This window comes from Ictalurus furcatus, chromosome 9, assembly GCF_023375685.1.
Source record: "Ictalurus furcatus strain D&B chromosome 9, Billie_1.0, whole genome shotgun sequence".
In the NCBI taxonomy this organism is placed as follows: Eukaryota; Metazoa; Chordata; class Actinopteri; order Siluriformes; family Ictaluridae; genus Ictalurus; species Ictalurus furcatus.
The window spans coordinates 16,834,703-16,854,678 of NC_071263.1; the positions used below are offsets into that span (position 1 = coordinate 16,834,703).

The following is a 19,976-nucleotide window of genomic DNA, read 5'->3' on the forward strand; positions in this document are numbered from 1 at the left end:
TAACCATGTACAATACAATATCTGTAAAAATACAATGGCTTAGCAATGACTTATCACATATGAACAAGGACAATGCTGATACATTAAAAAAAAAAAAAAAAGCATTGATCATCCACCAATAATCATTGCCAAAAATCTACCAAAACAAGTATGCCAAAGTTTGTGCAAGCTGAATGGACATGCCATAAGAGAATACACTCTACAGCTAAATCAGACCATCAATAAAAAAATTGTAAAAAGTACAGCCAGAAGAAACATAATATAATCATAATATAATATAAGATGTCCACACATGTAGGCGGGTCACAATGATGAAATTCAGGAAATCGGGAAATCATTGTCAGCTAAATCATTCACTGACAATGATTGATTGATTTTTTATTTGTCTTGTCTTTTATTTTTATTACATTTTCAGCAATATAGTTACCAACCAAAGAGACAGGTCAAAGTTCAGCTAGATAAAGTAAAAATGTTCCGCTTCAGAGAAACTGGCTTTTCTGTCGGATGTAATTTATTCGTGTTTGGCTTGACCAAGAAAGCAGAAAGGTTTTCAGGTGTCTCCCATATTGCTGTTACAAGTGGTCAAATATCATAAATGTCATAAATGTTGACAAATATGCAAATAATCTAAATCAATAATCTAAATCAAACCATTGCAACTGTACATACAGTACATGTATAAGAAATGCTGAACTAAGACTATGCTGACCGTACATTCAAATAAACAGCTAAACAGTTATTTGCAAGTCTTATTCTTTACGAGTGTATGAGCGAGTGTGTGTGTGTGTGTGTACTTACGGCAGCACCAGCGTGTTCTCAGGAGGATCATAGTACTCATAGAGTCTGGTTTGCTGAGCATATTGTTCGTCGTGCAGGATGGGAAGTTTGCGTAGAGCTTTAACCAGGGCATTGGGTTCAGGACACAGCACTGTAACATGATGAGATGAAAACGGACAAACACTTGCATCACTCAGAGTACATAATAATAATGCACACTAACTGCAAAGCTTCTGGCAAAAGGTACCGAAGCATTCAGGCCCTCACAGTCAGACAGTGTAACAGTTTCTTCCCACAAGCCAGCCGACTCCTCAATTTCCAGAGACTGTACTGACACCAAACCACACACACACATGCAAACACGCACACACACTCATACTCAACTGAACACCATTCCACTCGTTTGCAATTTTTCCACATTTCTTTCTTAAATTGCTGCCAAAACACCGTATACAAAATACTATACTGACCACATACATTTGTGCTGCTAACTAGTATGTCATGTTTACATTTACAGCATCTCTTATTATATTGTAATATCTCTTTGCACTTTATTCCACACTAGAACTGTTTACTGGTCAGTACTGCACTGTCTGATATTAACCCGATTTAGACAGTACTCTGATTAAGAAACTACCATGTAAACAGTGATTACTGATGAGCTTAATCCAATTAAAGTCATACTCGAAGTAAACACAAATCGAATTAAGACATGTGGAGTATTCCTGTTTTAGTTGCATTATCGACATACATTACAGACATATACACATCTTAATCACACTATTAACGTCGTGTGGGAGTTTTCGCCGTATTTTGCAACAGGACACATACACACGGCAGTGCTCAGCTGTTTGACGACAAACAAGAGAGCACGGTTGAGTCCGAAACTGCGTACTTACCTGCTATATAGTGGTGAAATACATGTATTTCGGCTATTATATGGTAGGCAAGTAAGCAGTTATATATATATATATATATATATATAAACTGCTTATATATATATATATATATATATATATATATATATATATATATCTGAAATACATCTACCTTGCCTACTATATAGTAGGCAAGTACACGGTTTCGGACGCAGCTGTGCTCTCTTGTTTGTTGTCAAACAGCTGAGCACTGCTGTGTGTGTATGTGTCCTGTTGCAAAATACGGCGAAAACTCCCACACGACGTTAATAGTGTGATTAAGTGTGTACATGTCTGTAATGCACGTCGATAATCCGACTAAAATAGGAATACTCCACATGTCTTAATTTGATTTGTGTTTACTTCGAGTATGACTTTAGTCAGATTAAGGTAATCAATAATCGCTGTTTACATGGTAGTTTCTTAATCAGAGTATTGGTTTAATCAGGTTAATATCAGATTATTGTTGTCCATGTAAACGTACTGAGTGAATATTTGTTGGCCGTCTGTGTATGCGTACATGTCAAATCGAGTATATTTTTAAAGGCTATGCGTACGACTGTGCGCATACGCTAGCGTACACATAAAATAAATAAATAAATAAATAAATAAATAAATAAATAAACCAGAGGCTTAAAGATGAAATGTTCTTGATTGATCAATTCCATTTGAGGAAAGGGGAAAACGAATGTTTGTGAATACGCCACATATCATTCCTTTAAACATGCCAAACTTGCTCAGTTTTCATTTTCACTTATGTGTGACTGGTGTGCAAGTTGCAGCTGGGTGGATCTGTAACCTGAGAGAACCTTGAACAAGCCATAGAGAGTCTAAATATATAACCTGATGTGAAAAGCTTAGCTGCTTTCGCCCACAACGCAACCTTGGACTAACAAACAGGACTTCTAGTCAATAATTAATTCATTTATTCATTCATTCACTAAGTTAAACCGTGGTTTTCATGTTGCCAAGACTGCTAAAAGATGTCACAATCAGATTTTAGATGCAAGATCATGCAGGAGTTAAACTTACTGATGTCTATCTTTGACCTTGGAGTTCATTTTGATTTTGAGTGTAAGCCAAGCAGCTAAAAAAAAATGGAGGAATTGGCACAGCAGAATATTATGATTGGTATGTTTAAGAGCAGACATTTACAAATGCAACTGCACTCTAGGCTTATGCAACTCAGTGCCCGGGGAGGAAGGGTTAAGCACTAAGCGGCACAAGATAAACATCAGTAGGTTTAACTCCTGCATGATCTTGCATCTAAAATCTAATTGTATAATATTGTAGCAGTCTTGGCAACATGTAAACCACTATGTTTGAAGGACCAATAAGCGTTAGGTTAAACTATTCATGACTAATCATCACTAAGACCATGCAACTTCAAAAGGGATGTAGTCATTTCCTGTAAGTGTGTGCAGTAAAAATGGGAAACAAAATGTGTATGTATTATAACACCCCCATTTGCACGTGCACACAATTACTGCGCAGCACTAATCTACAGGTACTTCCAGCCTCTCAGCCAACGCGGTGTGACTTCATGTCTGTTTATGCTGTATGAAGATTATAATCTGGCACAGGACAAAAAAAAACCCAATAACCTCCAACCACGTGTGTGTTTAGTGAAGAGAAAGCACAAAGCAAAGGTCAGTGAGTTTACCGTCATTGTGGTACATCATTCCTATTGTCCCTCCGGTATTGATAACCAGCACGCGCGCCTCAGCGCTTGGACTCACATCCACAGAGTCCACGCTTTGACTAGTTGATACTCTTCTCCTCCGAGAACCTCCCATCCTGTACAGAGACGACTGCGACTGAAACGCGTCCGACTGGTCGAGCTGGGATAAAGTGGTGTGGGATAGAGCCCGTGCCAGTGAAGTCATATCTCCTGAAGAAGGGAGACCAGAGCTGGATCTCACACACTCCGCCATAGCTGCTGTCCAACCAGAAATTACAGCATTCAAGGTCTTAAAGGCGCAGTCGCGTATGTAAGGCCGTTGGGGTCATACTACTACATTCCAAGACACGCAACGTATACGTAAATTATTTATAACCTCTCTCTCGCTCTCTCTCTCTTTCTCTCTCTCTGCTTTTACTAAGCTTAAATCTCCCATCCACATAGCAGTTTTGGGTCACTGAAAACTACGGTGGCCGAGAAGTGCAAAACAAAACACAAATATGAAAACAAAATACAACTCCGAAAGCAAAACAACAAATTATTAACACAATGACTAATATGAAATCATATTAATAAATCCAAAAACACATTAACAAATCAGACAAAACGGAAAAGGTAGATATATTTTGTGAATGAATTGCTTACCGCTGATTGGATGACACATCTGTCAATCAAGATATACAGGAAGTACAGCAGGCTGCTTTGCTGTGCCAGTACTGGAAAGTCAAATAGTTATTGTGTTATTATATTTTGTAAGTGCTGCAATTAAAATAAAAATTTAATGCATTTTCTGCATTGATTATCCTACACAGGGTCACAGGGAGTCTAGAGCGTATCCCAGGGGACTTGGGGCACAAGGTAGAGGACACCCTGGACGGTGTGACAAACCATTACGGGACACAATCACACACACATTCACACACTACGGGCAATTTAGAGACGCCAATCAGCCTACAACGCATATCTTTGGAATGGGGAGGAAACCAGAGTACCGGGAGGAAACCCCCAAAGCACAGAGAGAGTATGCAAACACACAGGGCAGAGGCAGGAATCAAACCCCCAACCCCAGAGGTGCAAGGCAAATGTGCTAACCACTAAGGGAATTTGGCAATATTCGAATTAGTCTTGAGTCATGTAAACGCCGCAATCCGATTGCCGATTTCAGATTAAGATAATATTCTGATTCCTTAAATTCTGATTCCCATTCCTTGAATATGTCTGTTTTAATTGGAAATTTGTTGCATGTAAACACCTTATTCAGAAAATACACTGAAAGGAGATATATGCGTATGCTCAGTCCACAAGGAATTGTGGGTAGCAACGGCAGCATCTTGAATCTCCTGGAAAATAAAAGTGGGAAAGGAATATTCTGATGCCCAGACGCCTATAAACATCATTATCAGAATATGGCTGCAACTCGATTATAGACCTTAAATGGAATTTGATGTGCATGAAAATGTTGTCAGTGTCAACCCGCACATGCGGATTTGAATCTGGTCTGTAATTTCCTATTTAATAACCTGCTTGACATTTTATTTCATTTAGTTTTATTATTACACCCTCATGTTGATGCTCCAGAATGTGATACAATGTGCAGTGTTCGTGAATTGTCTGCCCTGGCTGCAAACCATACTGGAAATGGGAATTTTAAATATGACCCAGGAGAATACTTAGTATTCATGAGTAACCTTAAGCAGTAGTTCCAGCTCATTGTCAGTGCACACGTATGAGTCCTTGTTTGTCTTTGTATTAGTCCTTGCTTGTACCTGAATGAACCAATATAAATGAGTTAACTTTTGTCCATGTTGTTGTTTTTTTGGCATTTCAGCCAAGCTCTTAAAAGTGAGGCATTTGACACAACAGTTTATATTAGAATGTTATTATTATCATCATTATTATTATTATTATTATTATTATTATTATTATTGTCAATCCATTTTCTATAGCGCTTGTCCTACACAGGGTCATGGGGGAGTCCGGGGCCTATCCCGGGGAACTTGGGACACAAGGGGAGGGATATCCCAGACAGGATGCCAACCCATTGCACACACATTACAGACAATTTGGGAATGCCAATCAACTGGAGTAAATGGAGTACCCAGAGGAAACCACCTGAATCACGGAGAGAACATGCAAGCTCCCTGCACACAGGGCATAGGTGGGATTTCAACTTCAGGCCCTGGAGGTGTGCTGCAACTGTGCTAACCACTAAGCCACCTTGCCTCATATTCTTATTGTTGTTGTTGCTGTTGTTGTTCAGGGCTGCGGTACCAATTGTATCTGTTTCTTCATATTATTATTATTATTCGGGGCCAAGCACCGAAGGTGCGTAGGCACCTACTGTATCCGTTAGTTTTCTTATTATTATTCTGATTCTTCCCCACTGGGAGTCTATGGCAGTCCCATGAACCATAAGTAGGAAAATTTTGACATTTGGCACTCTCATAGATATGAACCATGAATAGTATCTGGACCAGTTATGGGGTCTCTAGGACCAACTGTGTAGCACCACCACTAGTTCAAATATTCACTTTTCAAATGGTTATAATTGTTGAACACTTTGTCCTAGAGAAAAGAAATTTAGTTCATGATTTACTCTCCTCATGATGATCATAATCCATAGCTGACATTAATACTCCACCCATTACAGTAGTCACCAGTTTTACTTCTCTTTCAAATTTTGTCCAATTCTTACCACAATTTACTCAGATGATCAGTAGACAGCCACATATAAATGACTGAACAGAATTTTTATATTCAGATTTGTTTGAGTTATGTTGCAGTGTCTGTTACATTCTAACTCATGTGTTTGTGTGTTCATTCTCACCTTGGAAGCTCTCCTCATCATGTAACTATGTGCATTCTCTGTGTGGTGCACCGTGATAAACAACAATTATCAATTCTAAAGGTCCTGGGTTTGAGTCCTGTCTGGTGCCAGTTCATTAAAGTATCTGTAACCTTGTGTCATTTGGTTCATTTCTTTCATAATGGGATTCAAATGCTTTTAACCATATATTGGTGTCCAGAGATCTACTCAAAACTTGTCTTCTTGTCTACTATTTAAGATATTGTGATGCTGCCAGCTATGTAGAGGGAAGTAACTCTGCTACTTTTAGCAAAATTGCTGATTGGCATTGTTCAACAAAAACAGGCTGTAAAACAGCCTCGAATTGATGCACAAATATAAGTTAACTTGAACAACTCACACTGCAACAAAGACACTCAGTTCACTAGATCCCCCTGTAAAAGCCCATTAAACAAATTGTTCTTTGCACTCAGACACCCAAAGTAGTAAATAAACAATGATGTCAGAAAATATTTTAAGAAACCCCTTACAATTATTGACAACTATGAACAAAACATTGACCAAATGTTGAGTCAACTTTAAGTTTCTCTGAGCCATTAGGAACTCCTGAGTGATAGTTTAGCCAATCTCATACATAGAGGCCCAACTCCCTTGCTGAAAAATCCAATGTGGAGAAGCTCACAATTGAGATATAGAAATGTAATTCAATGCTATAGATACTGGGTTGAAAATCAAGATGCCTCTAACATTAGCTAGGCTGTATGGAAATATATGGAAATTGGAGTAATTAAATAGGTCAAAGCAGTTATATATTTTCCCAAAAACATTGTGCGTTTATAGTAAGGAGCTAAATAATAATACATTCTCTAGGGAGAGCAAGTTCCCAAAATAATTATAATATATAAATAATAATAAATAAATAATCGGTTCCCATAATAGATATCTGCTATTGCCAGGAACTTGAATGCATGAATTATAGGCCTACAGTAAATGTGCCTCTGTAGATGTGCTATAAGTTGCTAAATTGCGCTACAATTTCTTAAATGGCTTTGAGACTTCTCACCAAAGCAGAATTATCTCTCCCATTACTAGAAGTATTTCATAAAAGAAGCTAAGCCCAACTGTCAGGCATTGCGATTGAAGTTTAGACAGGCCATTGTGAAGTTGATTTATTTTTAACAGCTGTGAAACTCGAGCCATTCAGTCTACCCTCTTCCTGAAACGTTAACGTTCACGTGACCAGGATGGCCGAGTGGTTAAGGCGTTGGACTTAAGATCCAATGGACGCATGTCCTCGTGGGTTCGAACCCCACTCCTGGTATTCGGAGAATTTTTAGGGTAAATGGGTCTGTACTTGTGAAAGGGGAAAAAATTATAAACGTGCTTTCTACTCGGGAACTAATAAAGTAGCATATGTCAAAAAAAGAAAATCGCAAGTGAAGAGTCGAGTATTATCAAGCAAGATGAGCCGAAATAAAAAGCTTTGATAAAGAAAATCAATTACAAATTTGTAATCACATTGACGCAGTAGGAGTTAAAATTCCATTTTTTTTCTCAACATTGAGTGATTCCGTAATTTTTATTGCTCTTCTTGAATTGGAAGATAATATGCCAATAATTAAAATTATTTCATTAAATTTGTTTGAGGTATGTTTTACGAAGCCAGAATGTTGAGCTATTAAACAAAAATGTTTTGTGTCATATCTGTGATTTGTTTATTTGTTACGAAGTAACAAAAGCATCCTCTAAGTGTGGTGATTCCATCATTTTTGCCAGGGGTTGTATTAACCCTGATCTGAAATTCGTTAAAGCTGTGTAGGGAAATAGGCCATTCTGTTGACACTAGATGTCACTGTTGTATGTGACCATGACAACGCGCACACAACGGCTGAATTTCAAATTCCTTTCTACTGAACATATATAGTGCACTACATATACTTTAGAAGTTGTTATACCATACCCTATATAGGGCACTTACAAAGGGAGAAGGGAGTGATTTGGAATTTAGCCAAGGTGGGTATGACAAGGCAACTGACAGGAAGTGGCGGATGAGTTTCGTCCACACCTTTTCCGGTTTTTCATTCGGTGCTTGAGAGGCGGCTGCCTGCTGGGGCGAACGTAGGACCAAAGCCTATTATAGAATGGTGAGCCTTTACAGGTAACGTGAATATACATTTTGTTGACATTTTAGCGTTTATGAGAGTGTTTTCACGTAGCAATTCATCTTAGCCAATTTCTGTACACTGTGTTATACTGAACGAGCTTGGGCTGTTCGGCTAGCTTAACGGCTAGCTGGCTAAAACGGTTAGCTTGGCTAACTTGTGCTCTGGCACTCCGGCTGTCTGACTTGCCTCCCTGTCTCTGTCTCACAGAGGGACGGCGGGAGGAATTCACACACAGGACGTTTGAAATCGATGCACATCGACTTAGGGAGACCCCGATGACAGCTGTTGTGGCAGGAAGAAAAAAATTCAAGCTTCTCCGACTGGCCTTTGAAATCTTTCCCTACCTCTATCTGAGAAAAGAAGCCCTGAGCCGCGCGTTCACACGCTAAGAGGAAGTACAAGAAGCAAAGCGAAGGCTGCTTGAGGCCTCAGTCGGGTTTCTGACAGCTCCAATGCCATGTCTAAGGCTGCTTTAACGTCTTAATTATCTTAAACTTGAGGATTACTGGGCGTTTCAGCTCTTACAGGTGTCGCAACAGAAGACGGTTCGTTCCTAATTTGAGAACAGTGTTGCTGAAACGCTTCACTTTATCCAAGGAGATCAGATTAGAAGCGCACCTTACTGCTGCTATTTGATCATTATGAACTCTGTGACAGATTTACATCCTTTCATTCGCTAGTTCACACCCTGCTTCTGCATTTCCGTTTCTTTTCTTTATAAACTTTATAAACTGCTCCTCTGGGAGTTGACTGCTGATAGTTCATGTTGATTGACCAACTGGCATTCTCACAAAGTAACTGGTCCTACTTGACAAAGTATTCCCAGCAGCTGTTCTCTTACACTTTTAGGTAACATTGCCTGTTGAACAGGTTTATACATTTTTTTTTTTGTTAGGGTGAAGGAACTATTTATGAACTATTTAAAAGATGGGGAAGATGCTGTCAAAGATATTTGGTAACAAGGAGATGAGGATATTGATGTTGGGCCTTGACGCAGCAGGTAAAACCACCATCCTTTACAAACTGAAACTGGGCCAATCGGTGACTACGATTCCTACGGTGGGCTTCAACGTGGAGACGGTGACCTACAAGAATGTCAAGTTCAACGTGTGGGATGTGGGAGGCCAGGACAAGATCCGCCCACTGTGGCGCCACTACTACACAGGCACGCAAGGCTTAATCTTTGTGGTGGATTGCGCAGACAGGGATCGCATAGACGAGGCTCGGCAGGAGCTGCACCGCATCATCAACGACCGCGAGATGCGGGACGCGATTATCCTGATTTTCGCCAACAAGCAGGATCTGCCTGATGCCATGAAGCCACATGAGATCCAGGAGAAGCTTGGACTCACGCGCATCAGAGACCGCAACTGGTACGTGCAGCCTTCGTGCGCCACCACAGGTGACGGACTGTATGAAGGCTTGACGTGGCTCACCTCTAATTACAAATCTTAATGACCGCTTGCTTTGGCCTGGACTATTTTAGTTAAGAAGGAGAAGAAAAAAATTCCAAGGAATAAACTTAACAACAGTTATTTCATTATGCTCAAAAAGTTTGAATTATATATTCATTTATTTTTCTGATTGTTGAAATGACCCCTTAACTAATAATTTATAGCTTTGGATGAGATTGGGTTTGCTTGCTTTGTAGCTTTCTATATTTTGTGGCCTGTGGGTCACCTCCCTCAATTAACTGTTGCGTAAAGCATTTCTGAGTTGTCTTTTTTTTTCTTCTTCTTTTTCTAATGCAGATTCTATATTTTTTTTCTAAATCATGTAGGGCTTTCTATCTCTGATTCATTCTTTCTTTTTGATTTAATTTTTGGTTAAAGCTTGTTCTTTTTGACCCCTTCTGTCTGTTGTCTGTGTTTTTGGAGTCTGTGTGAAAAAAAATAATAATGAAGGTCTGTTTCCTGCAAATAGTCCATGGTTGTGGTGTAAAGACAGCTTATTAATAAGCAAGATGTTTCAGACCATCTGTAGGACAGTTTTACTGACAAAGTTGTAACAAGCTTAATAGCCGATTGTTTAAGCGGTTAAACTTTACCATTGTCATGATGTCACTGGCATCACAAGATTAGTTAAACTGTAAATGACCCCATGGAACATTTATTATATGCAAGTCTCTGATATTTACTCTGGAAGGAGCATATGACGGTCATAAACTGTTTAAAAAAGAAGAATAAAAAAGAAAATCCACATCACATTGTCACATGGTTCAAATTTGAGCCCTGGGGTTTCTTTACTATCATGTAGCCCAAAAGTCAAGTAAAGTAGCTGAATACTATTTTTTTGGTAACCCATTAAGTCCTTTTTGTACGGCTTCGGCTAATTTCAGTCTACCAGAATGTCACTTGAAGTCATATGTCTTCAGAATGTGGGGTTGTTGCCTACATTTCCACTGTTACTGCTTGCATCAGAGTGAACTGAACTAAATGGGGAATCTTTGACATGACTCATTTTCTCTCATTGCTTTACTCATTTCAAAAACCATTGTACAGAGACTAATTGTAATTGTAACATCCAATTAAACTTAGACATTTTAAAGATTTTACTTTTTATTCTTGTTTCGATCCATTTTTCAGACCTTGAAAGTCATTTCTTAACTGAGTTACCTACAGGGATTTTTACATTTTTTTCTAAATGGAATTTTAAGACGCAAGACTGAAATGAGTAAGGGGAAATTTTTTTAAACAAAATCTTGTAGTTTCTCTTTGCGTTTCAAGCATGTGCTCATTATGTGAGTCCTCATTTGTCTGTAAATGGAAAGCTGTTTTGGTCATCAGGGTATATTTTATACTGTTTTACAAATCGGGACACTTTCAAAAACTCTGATGTGTAGGAATGTAAAGAATGCAAGTCATGTTTAATATTTGACTTCATCACTGGCTGAGCGCTGTTCACTAACCTTCGGGGAAAAATATCCGGGCTTTAGATAAGCTTCTGAGAGCAGGACCAGCTTTATTATATACACTTTGAATAGAGAAGTTTGAGGGGAACTTTACCTCTGCTGCCGTCATGGTTTCACCTAACTAAGCATTCTCTTACTGTAGTCGTCTTTGAAAACAGGATGAGTCGCTGTTTAGTCCCCAATGGCCACACAGCTGCTAAACTGCTTCACACAGAGAAAACTGATGGGAATCTGCTGGTGTGCAGCACAAATGTTTGTACTGCTGCTGACACAGCTGTTATTACCAAGTGTTTGACTCACTTGTTGAGCTGTCCTCCATTTTGAATGCATGAACAAGTGAACGAGTCATCTTCCTCTTCACACTATAACAAGGAAGCAGTCTCACCTGACTTCCTCATGTTATTGCTGGCTGAACTTATGACTTGTGCCAACTGTGCAGTCTAATCAGTAATAGGTGATTATACCCAATATCTGCAGTCTATTTTCAAACTGCTTTTTACACATGAGCTGACTAATTGTTTCCTTGAGGGCTAGTATTGTGTGAAACGACCACGTTCCTGCTTTAAACTGAAATATTGAATTACACTTGAAAGAAAGCTGGACTTGTCTTTTTATAATTATACACTCCATTCTCAGTCCCTCTAGGATTCTGCGATTGCAGAAATGAATACAAAATACAAAAACTGCAATTTTTGAAAATTACCACAGATTTGGGCCAAGACGTGTCATGTGATGTCATCACAATGCACATTCAGCCAAATGATGAGCCTCTTCGATTTACGTGCATCGAACATGAGTACAGCTAAAAGGTCTCATTTACCAACAAACATCACTGCGAAAGAACGTGCAAAACAATTTTGTGCAATTGCAAATTCACCAGTTCAATTAGTGTTGCGCAAAAAAAAAGCACAAAAAACTCTCCAAGTTGCAAGGTAATTTTAGAAAAAAAAAGCAGCGGCAAAATCAAGCATTTTTGGCCGCAATGATCAGGAAAAAACTCAACAGAATACTGTACGGACTGAGTTATAATGTTATCAACTGAGTAAGTTAATAACAAACAAAGCTTGCCTACCTAATACGAACTGCGTAATTGGAGTGCACACACATACAAGACATACGTTTTAAAATGCTTTGTGTGCATATTCGGATAATTTTCTAGGCTGGGGTGTTGTCAAGGACAGTCAGGGACCCTTAAACTGTAACTAAAATAAATCATATCCCTCAGTACAGATTTATTTTGCAAACTAAATATTAAATAAAAAAAGTAGGCTCGTTATTTAATTGTGAATAAGAAGTTTTATTTCTATACACCCACAGAACCCATTTTTATTAAACTTATCATTAAATGCTAGCTGACATTTATAGGCATAATAACCAATAATAGTGGGCTGATTTTCATCACTGTAACAAAATTAGAAAATCAAGAACCCCCTATGTTTCATGGACCCCTGGTGGTCCCCAGCCCACTCTGGGGTCTACTGTAGGTAACAATTTGTGAATGTTCTCGTACCATACAGTCTATATAAGATGTTTATCAGCCAAAAGCAGTCAGTGGTGGTGTAAATGGTCAGTCAGGTTCTAACAACATTTGGTAAGTCCTTATCAAAGGTAGTACCTTGTGTTGTGGCGCTGAAATGTTTCCCCTCACTGGTCGCAAATATATGATAAAAGTGCAAGTACAGTGTTGTTGACATTAATGGTTAGAGAGTTAGAGAATGTATGATTGTAAACATGATTGCTAACTATACAAAAGCCTATCTCTTTTAACAGTACAAGGCCTGTGAGGATTTTTTTTTCCACAGGTGGAATGTAAGCCGTGCTGTCATGAGGAAGTGTGACAAAGAATTTCCAAATAGCTCCAAACACATCTGTGAGTTTCACTTCCACTTCACACAGCTGCATGTAACTGTCCAGCCCTTTGCAGGCATCAGTGATCCTTTCGGGGGGGGGGGTTGTTATTTATTAATTCTTTCTGAGCATTATGACCTAGTTCGAAAATATCTGTGACACTCATGCAACCTCATATTAATATGTACTGAGTGAAATGCAATCTTTGCATACTCTCTCATTCTGTCTCCATATGCCAGTCAAAAGTTTTAACGTGTCTGCTTGTACCAGGGCTGGAGGAAGTGGTCACTGTGGTCAGATTCGTCTGTGTGAGGGTGGGGTTGTGTGATGAAAATGTCGAGCTTATGATTTCAGCTCTGTATTTAGATCATTTTGCCGACTATTATATGGTTTAGAAGACTGTTAACTGTGCTCATAAAAATGTAGGCAGTATTAACACATCTTGGCGATCTCTCAACTCATGTTTTGTTTTTTGTTTTTGTTAAACTAGTCCTACCTTTAGGCACTGTGAGCAAAATAGTCAATTAAATTTGTATTTTTTTTTCCTTTGGCAGATACTTTTATCCAAAATAAACTTACAAGTGCGGTCACGTGTAATTCACACATGTGCGCCAGTTGAGGCTTTCAGGCTTCGCTCAAGGGCTTAAAGTGACTAGTACAGAACCTTAACCACTGAACTACCACTGTTCTGATGTTCTAATGTTAGGAATGAGAATTTTAAGTTGAATGTGAAAGCTTTATCACTACAGATGGTTAACAAATGAAGGGAAAAAACACCACAGAGTGTCTTAGTAAGGTGCTTGCCCACTGTGAGCTTCTACAGGTCTCTAGAACTGTCCTGGAGGGATGAACTTCCAAAAGATTTTCTTTCAACTGATCAGAAGAGCTTTTGTATGTACTTTCAGTGATGTTTAACTCTTAAGTGGACCCAAGCTTAAACAGTGGGTTGGGTTGAGAGCTCCCCCATAGTGATCAATCAGATAAATATTGTGTCTTCTAATATGACTGAGCACATCTGAAAGAACTGGCTGAAAGAATGGATTGACACTTGTTTGTAGTATAATGGTGAGATGTATCAGATCTGGGTGAGGATCAGACTTTGTGGAGTCTTACTGAGGTTGTGCTTCAGTCCTGCCATTAAAGAAGATTAGATACAACAAGGGGGGTGTTTACTATCCCACAAATCATAGTTTAATGCCATGGAGGATTTTTAGGGATGGATTGGCTGAACTCTTTTTTGCAGATATAGGATTAGTTTGATTTCAGAGGTTTTCCACCCAGGGAGTGTTTCCTCAATGCCAGCCACTTGGAATACCTCAAAGCCCAGATAGCTTGAATCTCCAGTGCGATCTTGAGAACAGATATGAGGTACAGTGTTACAGGCTTGTGCACATGGATGAGGGTGTGTCCTTGTATGGAACCATGCCCCCTATCAGATATCCTTACACATTATCTGTGTCTTGTCAGTTAGCAGTGTAAATATGTATCTCAGGATTTTTGTAGGTTGCATAGCATCAATTTATTTTCCACAGATCTGGCTACATGGAGGAAGGATACATTTTAGATGGTACATCATTTTGTGCGTTGTAAGCCATAGCACACAGAATTGGCTGAGTTTGTAATGTAGCAGTGGGCGTCCTGTAATGTTTGCATTCCTAACCCTGACCTTGGCCTTGCTCAGTTACAGATGTTTTCGGATGACACTGGTAATAGAGAGGCTAGGACTGGAAAAAGAGAGAGAGAGAGAGAACAGGAAAGACAAAGAAGTTCGATGGCTGCCAGCTTGATATGTTTAAAGGAAGATAATAAAAACAGCACAATGCATATTTCTTTTCCTGTCTGTTGAATCGACATGCTGCCAAATTACAGTATTCTGTTGAAGGAAAAGTTAAAGGTGTCACAAAGTAACAGACTAACCTCATCACTTCTATGTACCTCAGACATATACACACTCTCACATCTCCTCATGTGTTTATGACTCTCACTTCACACCTAAAAGGAATACTGTGTGAATAAGCATTTCTAGGGGAATGTCTGGAATTCTGATGCTGGATTTCCTGAGGGGAAAACATTTGGAGAAAAACTAAATGAATTGGGGAGCCACAGGGAGGGGAGGGCTGTTCCCACTGTGAAAAACACTGTGATATTACTGTATGGAGCTCGCAGCTGAAGAAATCTGGACAGTGAGTGATGCTTCATTATCCGTTCCTGCCACGTGCCAAGTGCAAAAGAACCAAATTGATACTAATGTTCTTAATCTTCTATTGTTGCCTCCACTCACAGACCTTCTTTATTCTTTCTAATATGTATTTATCCCTCCAACTGTCTACAGTGTACTCCACAGCCATGCATTCTTCAACCTGAAGCACTGTATTCAGTCTGCATTTCCCCTTTGTTCTCAATGGGTATGACTCAAATCCTGGAGTTTTGTGTGGTTGCTCACCCTGGTTAAAGGGCGTAACCAGCCAGCCGCTTTGTTTCGATGAGTCTAACACGCTATTCAGTGGAAGTCCTGTTTGCTTGACCTGTTGCTGAGGAAACGTTCTGACAGGAGTGCAATTGCTTGCTTTTAGTGAGTAATTTACACCAGGCTTTGTGGATCAGCGCCATAGGTGGAGACTATTTTCTGCCATTAAAGAGAAATGTCAGTTCTCCTTGGTCATACTGTGCATGATCAGTGTCATTTAGGTAGGAAACCATTTTTAAGTGTACAAATTGTACATCTAAGTGCAAGTGACTTTTGCCTGGCCCTAAATGTCTTCAGGTCACCAGGTGGTGAATAACAATCTATCAATGTCCCAAAAGATAAAACTAAAGTACATTAGTTATACACCCAAGTGTCTTCCATTTCATTTTGTCTTTAAATGTGTAGGAATGTCTGTGAAACCTTTTGGATGTCAATGGTGATGAATATTGGGCCAAAAATGATATGGTTTTTGCCCAAATGGGGTTTTTCAACCTATGAGATACTTCAATGTCTCACCTTTAAGAAACCATAAGTATAAGGAGCAGTGGTGGCTCAGCATTTGATCAGAAGTTTGTGAGTTCAAATTCCAGTACCGCCAAATGGTCACTGTTTGGCCCTTAAGCAAGGCTCTTAACCATCATCTGCTTTACTCAATTATAAGTCTGCCAGATGAATAATGAATCATGTTGAGTAGGAGCGAGTTTAACAATGTCATGGTAAAACCAGTCGATCAACCGAAAGATGTCTAAACCCTTGCTAGCTAAGTATTTCCTCCCATAGTGAATGTCACGATTTGATCAAGTTGGATAGCTACATTTCATTGCAAAATGCCAAAGAATAATCAATTCAGTTAATCATATAGCAAACCTACATCTGCTTCTCATGGAGATATACCATATGAGTCGCAGTCATAATAATGTGCTCCTTTGACCTGCTCCCCTAATGCACTGTAATGCCAGTCTATGTGTATGATTAAGTATACCCAGTAGATTAGGCAAAATATTGTACTTCTGAAGTGGAAAAAACCGATCAACCTCACAATGTGTGCTTACTAACCACCATATAACCCTAACCCTGTTAATGATAGTTGATCTGCTGAACTATTTTAATTTGAAATTGTGACTGCATACCAGGATTGAAAAAAAAAAAGACACAGTAAATCATTCTCCCACTATTATATTGGAATCGTCCTCCTGCATTCCTGTTGCCTGTGGTCATGGGGTTTATTATCTCTCTTCAGAGTTTTAGCAGTAATTGTCCTGAACCTCTCATAAACACAACATGCCATTGCTCTTCATTTGACACAGGAAGTGGTTTATAGTTAGCTCTCTTCCTGTTGTGACTCAGAAGCTTGAATGGAGCCATCTGTGTTAGCTGAATCCATGCAGTCGGTAGCGATGGAGTCTTTTGAAAATTCAGTTCACCCTGTATTATATTGAAAATACATTATTAACACATTATTTGATGTTTTACTTTGTGAATTTAAATTAATTTTGAAAATATACATTCATTTCAAATCTGATGACTGCAAAACACTCCAAAAAAGTTGGGACAGTCGACTGTTTACCACTGTGAAACATCACCTTTTCTTTTAATAACACTTATTTTAAGTGTTGTTTGGATGCTGAAGCACCACTTGGTTAAGTTTAGCAAACATTTTCCCCCATTCATCCATTAGGCATTTCCTCAGCTGTGCACTTGTACGGGGCCTTTGTTGCCTTATTTTGTGCTTCATAATGCGCCACACATTCTCAATTGGAGACAGGTCAGGACTGCACGCAGGCCATGCTAGCACCCGCACTCTCTGTTTACACAACCATGCACTTGTAATCCGGGCAGAATGTGTTTTGATGTTGTCCTGCTCTGGATAGCAGCATAAGTTACTCCAAAATGTATACATATCTTTCTGCATTAATCTCCCTCACAGATGTGCAAGCTACCTATGCAATGGGCACTGACACACCCCCATACCATGACAGATGCTGGCTTTTGGACCTGACGCTGATAACAGCTTGGATGGTCCTTTTCCTCTTTGTCCCGGAAACATCTGTTTCGTCCAAAAACTATTTGAAATGTTGACTCATCAGACGACAAAACATAATTCCACTGTGCTACTGTCCATCTCAGATGAGCCAGAGCCCAGAGAAGTCGGCGGTGCTTCTGGACAGTGTTGGTGCATGGCTTCTGCTTTGCATAGTGAAGCGTTAACCTGCATCTGTGGATGCAGCATTGAATGGTGTTAACCGACAAAAGGTTTACCAACGTATTCCTGAGCCTATTTCAGGATATCCATTACAAAATCATGACGATTTTTAAGATCGTGACGTCTGAGGGATTGGAGATCACGCACATTCAGAAGTGGTTTTCAGCCTTGCCTTTTATGCACTGAGATTTGACCGGATTCCTTGAATCTTTTAATTATATTGTGCACTGTAGAAGGTGAAATGCCCGAAATCCTACCGATTTGTCTTTGGGGAATGTTGTTCTCAACGTGCTGGATTATTTGCTGACGTATCTGTTGGCAGACAGGCGAGCCTCGACCCATCCTTGCTCTTGAAGGATTAGGCCTTTTTTAGAGGCTCCTTATATACTATGATTAGACGATTGCCTTACCTGTTTCACATCACCTTCTTATTTCAACATGTCAAATTGCTATTAGTCCTAAATCACCCCTGTCCCAACTTTTTATGGAACGTGTTGCATGCATCAATTTCAAAATAACCTTTACCTTCAAAAAACTATGCAGTTGATTCAGTAAAACATTAAATACCTTGTCTTTATATGTTTTTTTGTTTAAATACAAGTCAAAGTACATTTACAAAATCACTCCTCTTTGTTCTTATTAGCATTTTCCATACTGTCCCAACTTTTTCGGATTTGGGGTTGTACTTAGAGTTTTTATTCCATAGATAAACTGACTGAATCTGTTGCTATGTACACTTTAAATTAGTAAGGCAGATTTAATTGTGACAGCTAAATAGCAGCATTCAATACCCGAGTTATCATGCTAGTTTAGGAGATTAGGAATTAAGCTGTTGTAAGTTAACTAAGTGTGGGGTGCAGTTACTTAGTGGTTAGCACACTTGCCTCACAAATCCTGCCTCTACCCTGCGTGCACGGACCTTCGGTGTTCTATCTGTGCTTCAGGAGTTTCCTCTAGTTTCATCCCCAGTCTAAAGACATGTGTTGTAGGCTTATTGGCATTTCCAAATTGTCCATAGTGTGTGAAAGTGATCATCAATCTTCTATTTTGAGTGAACACTGGCGCGTTTGGCTACTGCTACACACCGGTTTATTCTCATCGCTTATTGTATCTGTTTGTCCATTTTAAGTAACTATTCTTCTCTTGTTAGGAACTTCTGCAATTCTCCACCTGTGATCCTTGGAGATTTTTTTTGGCCACTCGACCCATCCTCTTCCCAGTGCGTTGAGACAATATAGACACGCATCCAATTCCAGGTTGATTCATAACATTTCCAGTTGACTGGAACTTCTTAATTATTGCCCTGATGGTGGAAAATGGCATTTTCAATGCTTTTGCTATTTTCTTATAGCCACTTCGTATTTTGTGAAGCTCAACAACCTTTTGCGGCACATCACAGCTATATTCCTTGGTCATACCCATTTTTATGACTGACTAAGGGAATTTGGCCTATGTGTTACCACATATTTATACCCCAGTGAAACCGGAAGTCATGGTTGAACAATTTCCTGTTCCTAGTCACCCAGGAGTACTAAAAATGTTAAATATCAGTGGGAATATACTTCAAATATATTTTTCTCATATGACTTTATAGGGGTGCCAATAATTGTTGCACACCTATATTTAACAAAGATTTTTTTTATAAACCTGTGTTGCGTTTACAATTATTTGCTCTCATGGATGTGTATGTTTGTGAACAAAAGATCAAAAGGTTAAATAAAGACAATTTTTCACAGCCTACTTTGCTCATATTTCCAAGGGTGCCAATATTAGTGGAGGGCACTGTATGTTGTTTTTTTTCTTGTGGTACTGTAAGGTGTCCTTGAGTGTTATGAGAGGTGCCAACAAATAAAATTTTATTTTTATTATTATTATTATTATTATTATTATTATTATTATTATTATTATCATTGGTAGCTAAAAGGAGTGTGATTTAAGGCAGGGCAGCATGGTGGCAGAGTGGATAGCAATGCTGCCTAACAGCTCCATGGTCCCCAATTTGATACTGAGCTCAGGTTATTGCCTGTTTAGCAGGTTCTCCCCTTATCCATGTAGGTTTCCTCCAGGTTCTCCGGTTTCCTCCAACCTCCCAAAAACAAGCTAGTAATTTGTGTATGGATTGGCATCCCATCCAGGCTGTATTCCTGACTTGTATCTAGTGTTCCTGGATAAGTTCTGGCTCCACCATAACCCTGACAATG

General features: G+C 39.2%; 2 protein-coding genes and 1 non-coding gene across 5 annotated transcripts in view; 2 read left to right on the top strand and 1 right to left on the bottom strand.

The window, feature by feature from the left end:
- Positions 1–3,978, bottom strand: part of aspg (asparaginase homolog (S. cerevisiae)) — a 30,182-nt gene extending 26,204 nt beyond the window's left edge. Inside the window, exons 1-2 of one of the 2 annotated variants that reach the window (XM_053632431.1) lie at positions 3,358–3,978; positions 799–928 (exon numbers count right to left, since the gene is read on the bottom strand). In XM_053632431.1, the coding sequence (XP_053488406.1) occupies positions 799–928; positions 3,358–3,628 (401 nt within the window). In that variant the 5' untranslated portion in view covers positions 3,629–3,978. The remainder of the gene's footprint in view (positions 1–798; positions 929–3,357) is intronic. The other variant, XM_053632432.1, reaches the window with a different exon arrangement.
- A 3,441-nt stretch (positions 3,979–7,419) lies between these two features.
- On the top strand, positions 7,420–7,502 carry trnal-uaa (transfer RNA leucine (anticodon UAA)). Its single transcript has one exon. It is a non-coding gene; the product is annotated as a tRNA-Leu (tRNA).
- A 675-nt stretch (positions 7,503–8,177) lies between these two features.
- arf6b (ADP-ribosylation factor 6b) lies at positions 8,178–10,895 on the top strand. 2 transcript variants are annotated; one of them, XM_053632434.1, is made up of 2 exons: positions 8,178–8,325; positions 8,554–10,895. In XM_053632434.1, exon 2 carries the CDS (start codon positions 9,274–9,276, stop codon positions 9,799–9,801), a length of 528 nt encoding a protein of 175 aa, XP_053488409.1. In that variant the 5' UTR covers positions 8,178–8,325; positions 8,554–9,273; the 3' UTR covers positions 9,802–10,895. The 2 variants fall into 2 exon arrangements, with proteins under 2 accessions (XP_053488409.1, XP_053488408.1); XM_053632433.1 differs by having other exon boundaries at positions 8,206–8,339.
- Positions 10,896–19,976: the final 9,081 nt, after the last annotated feature.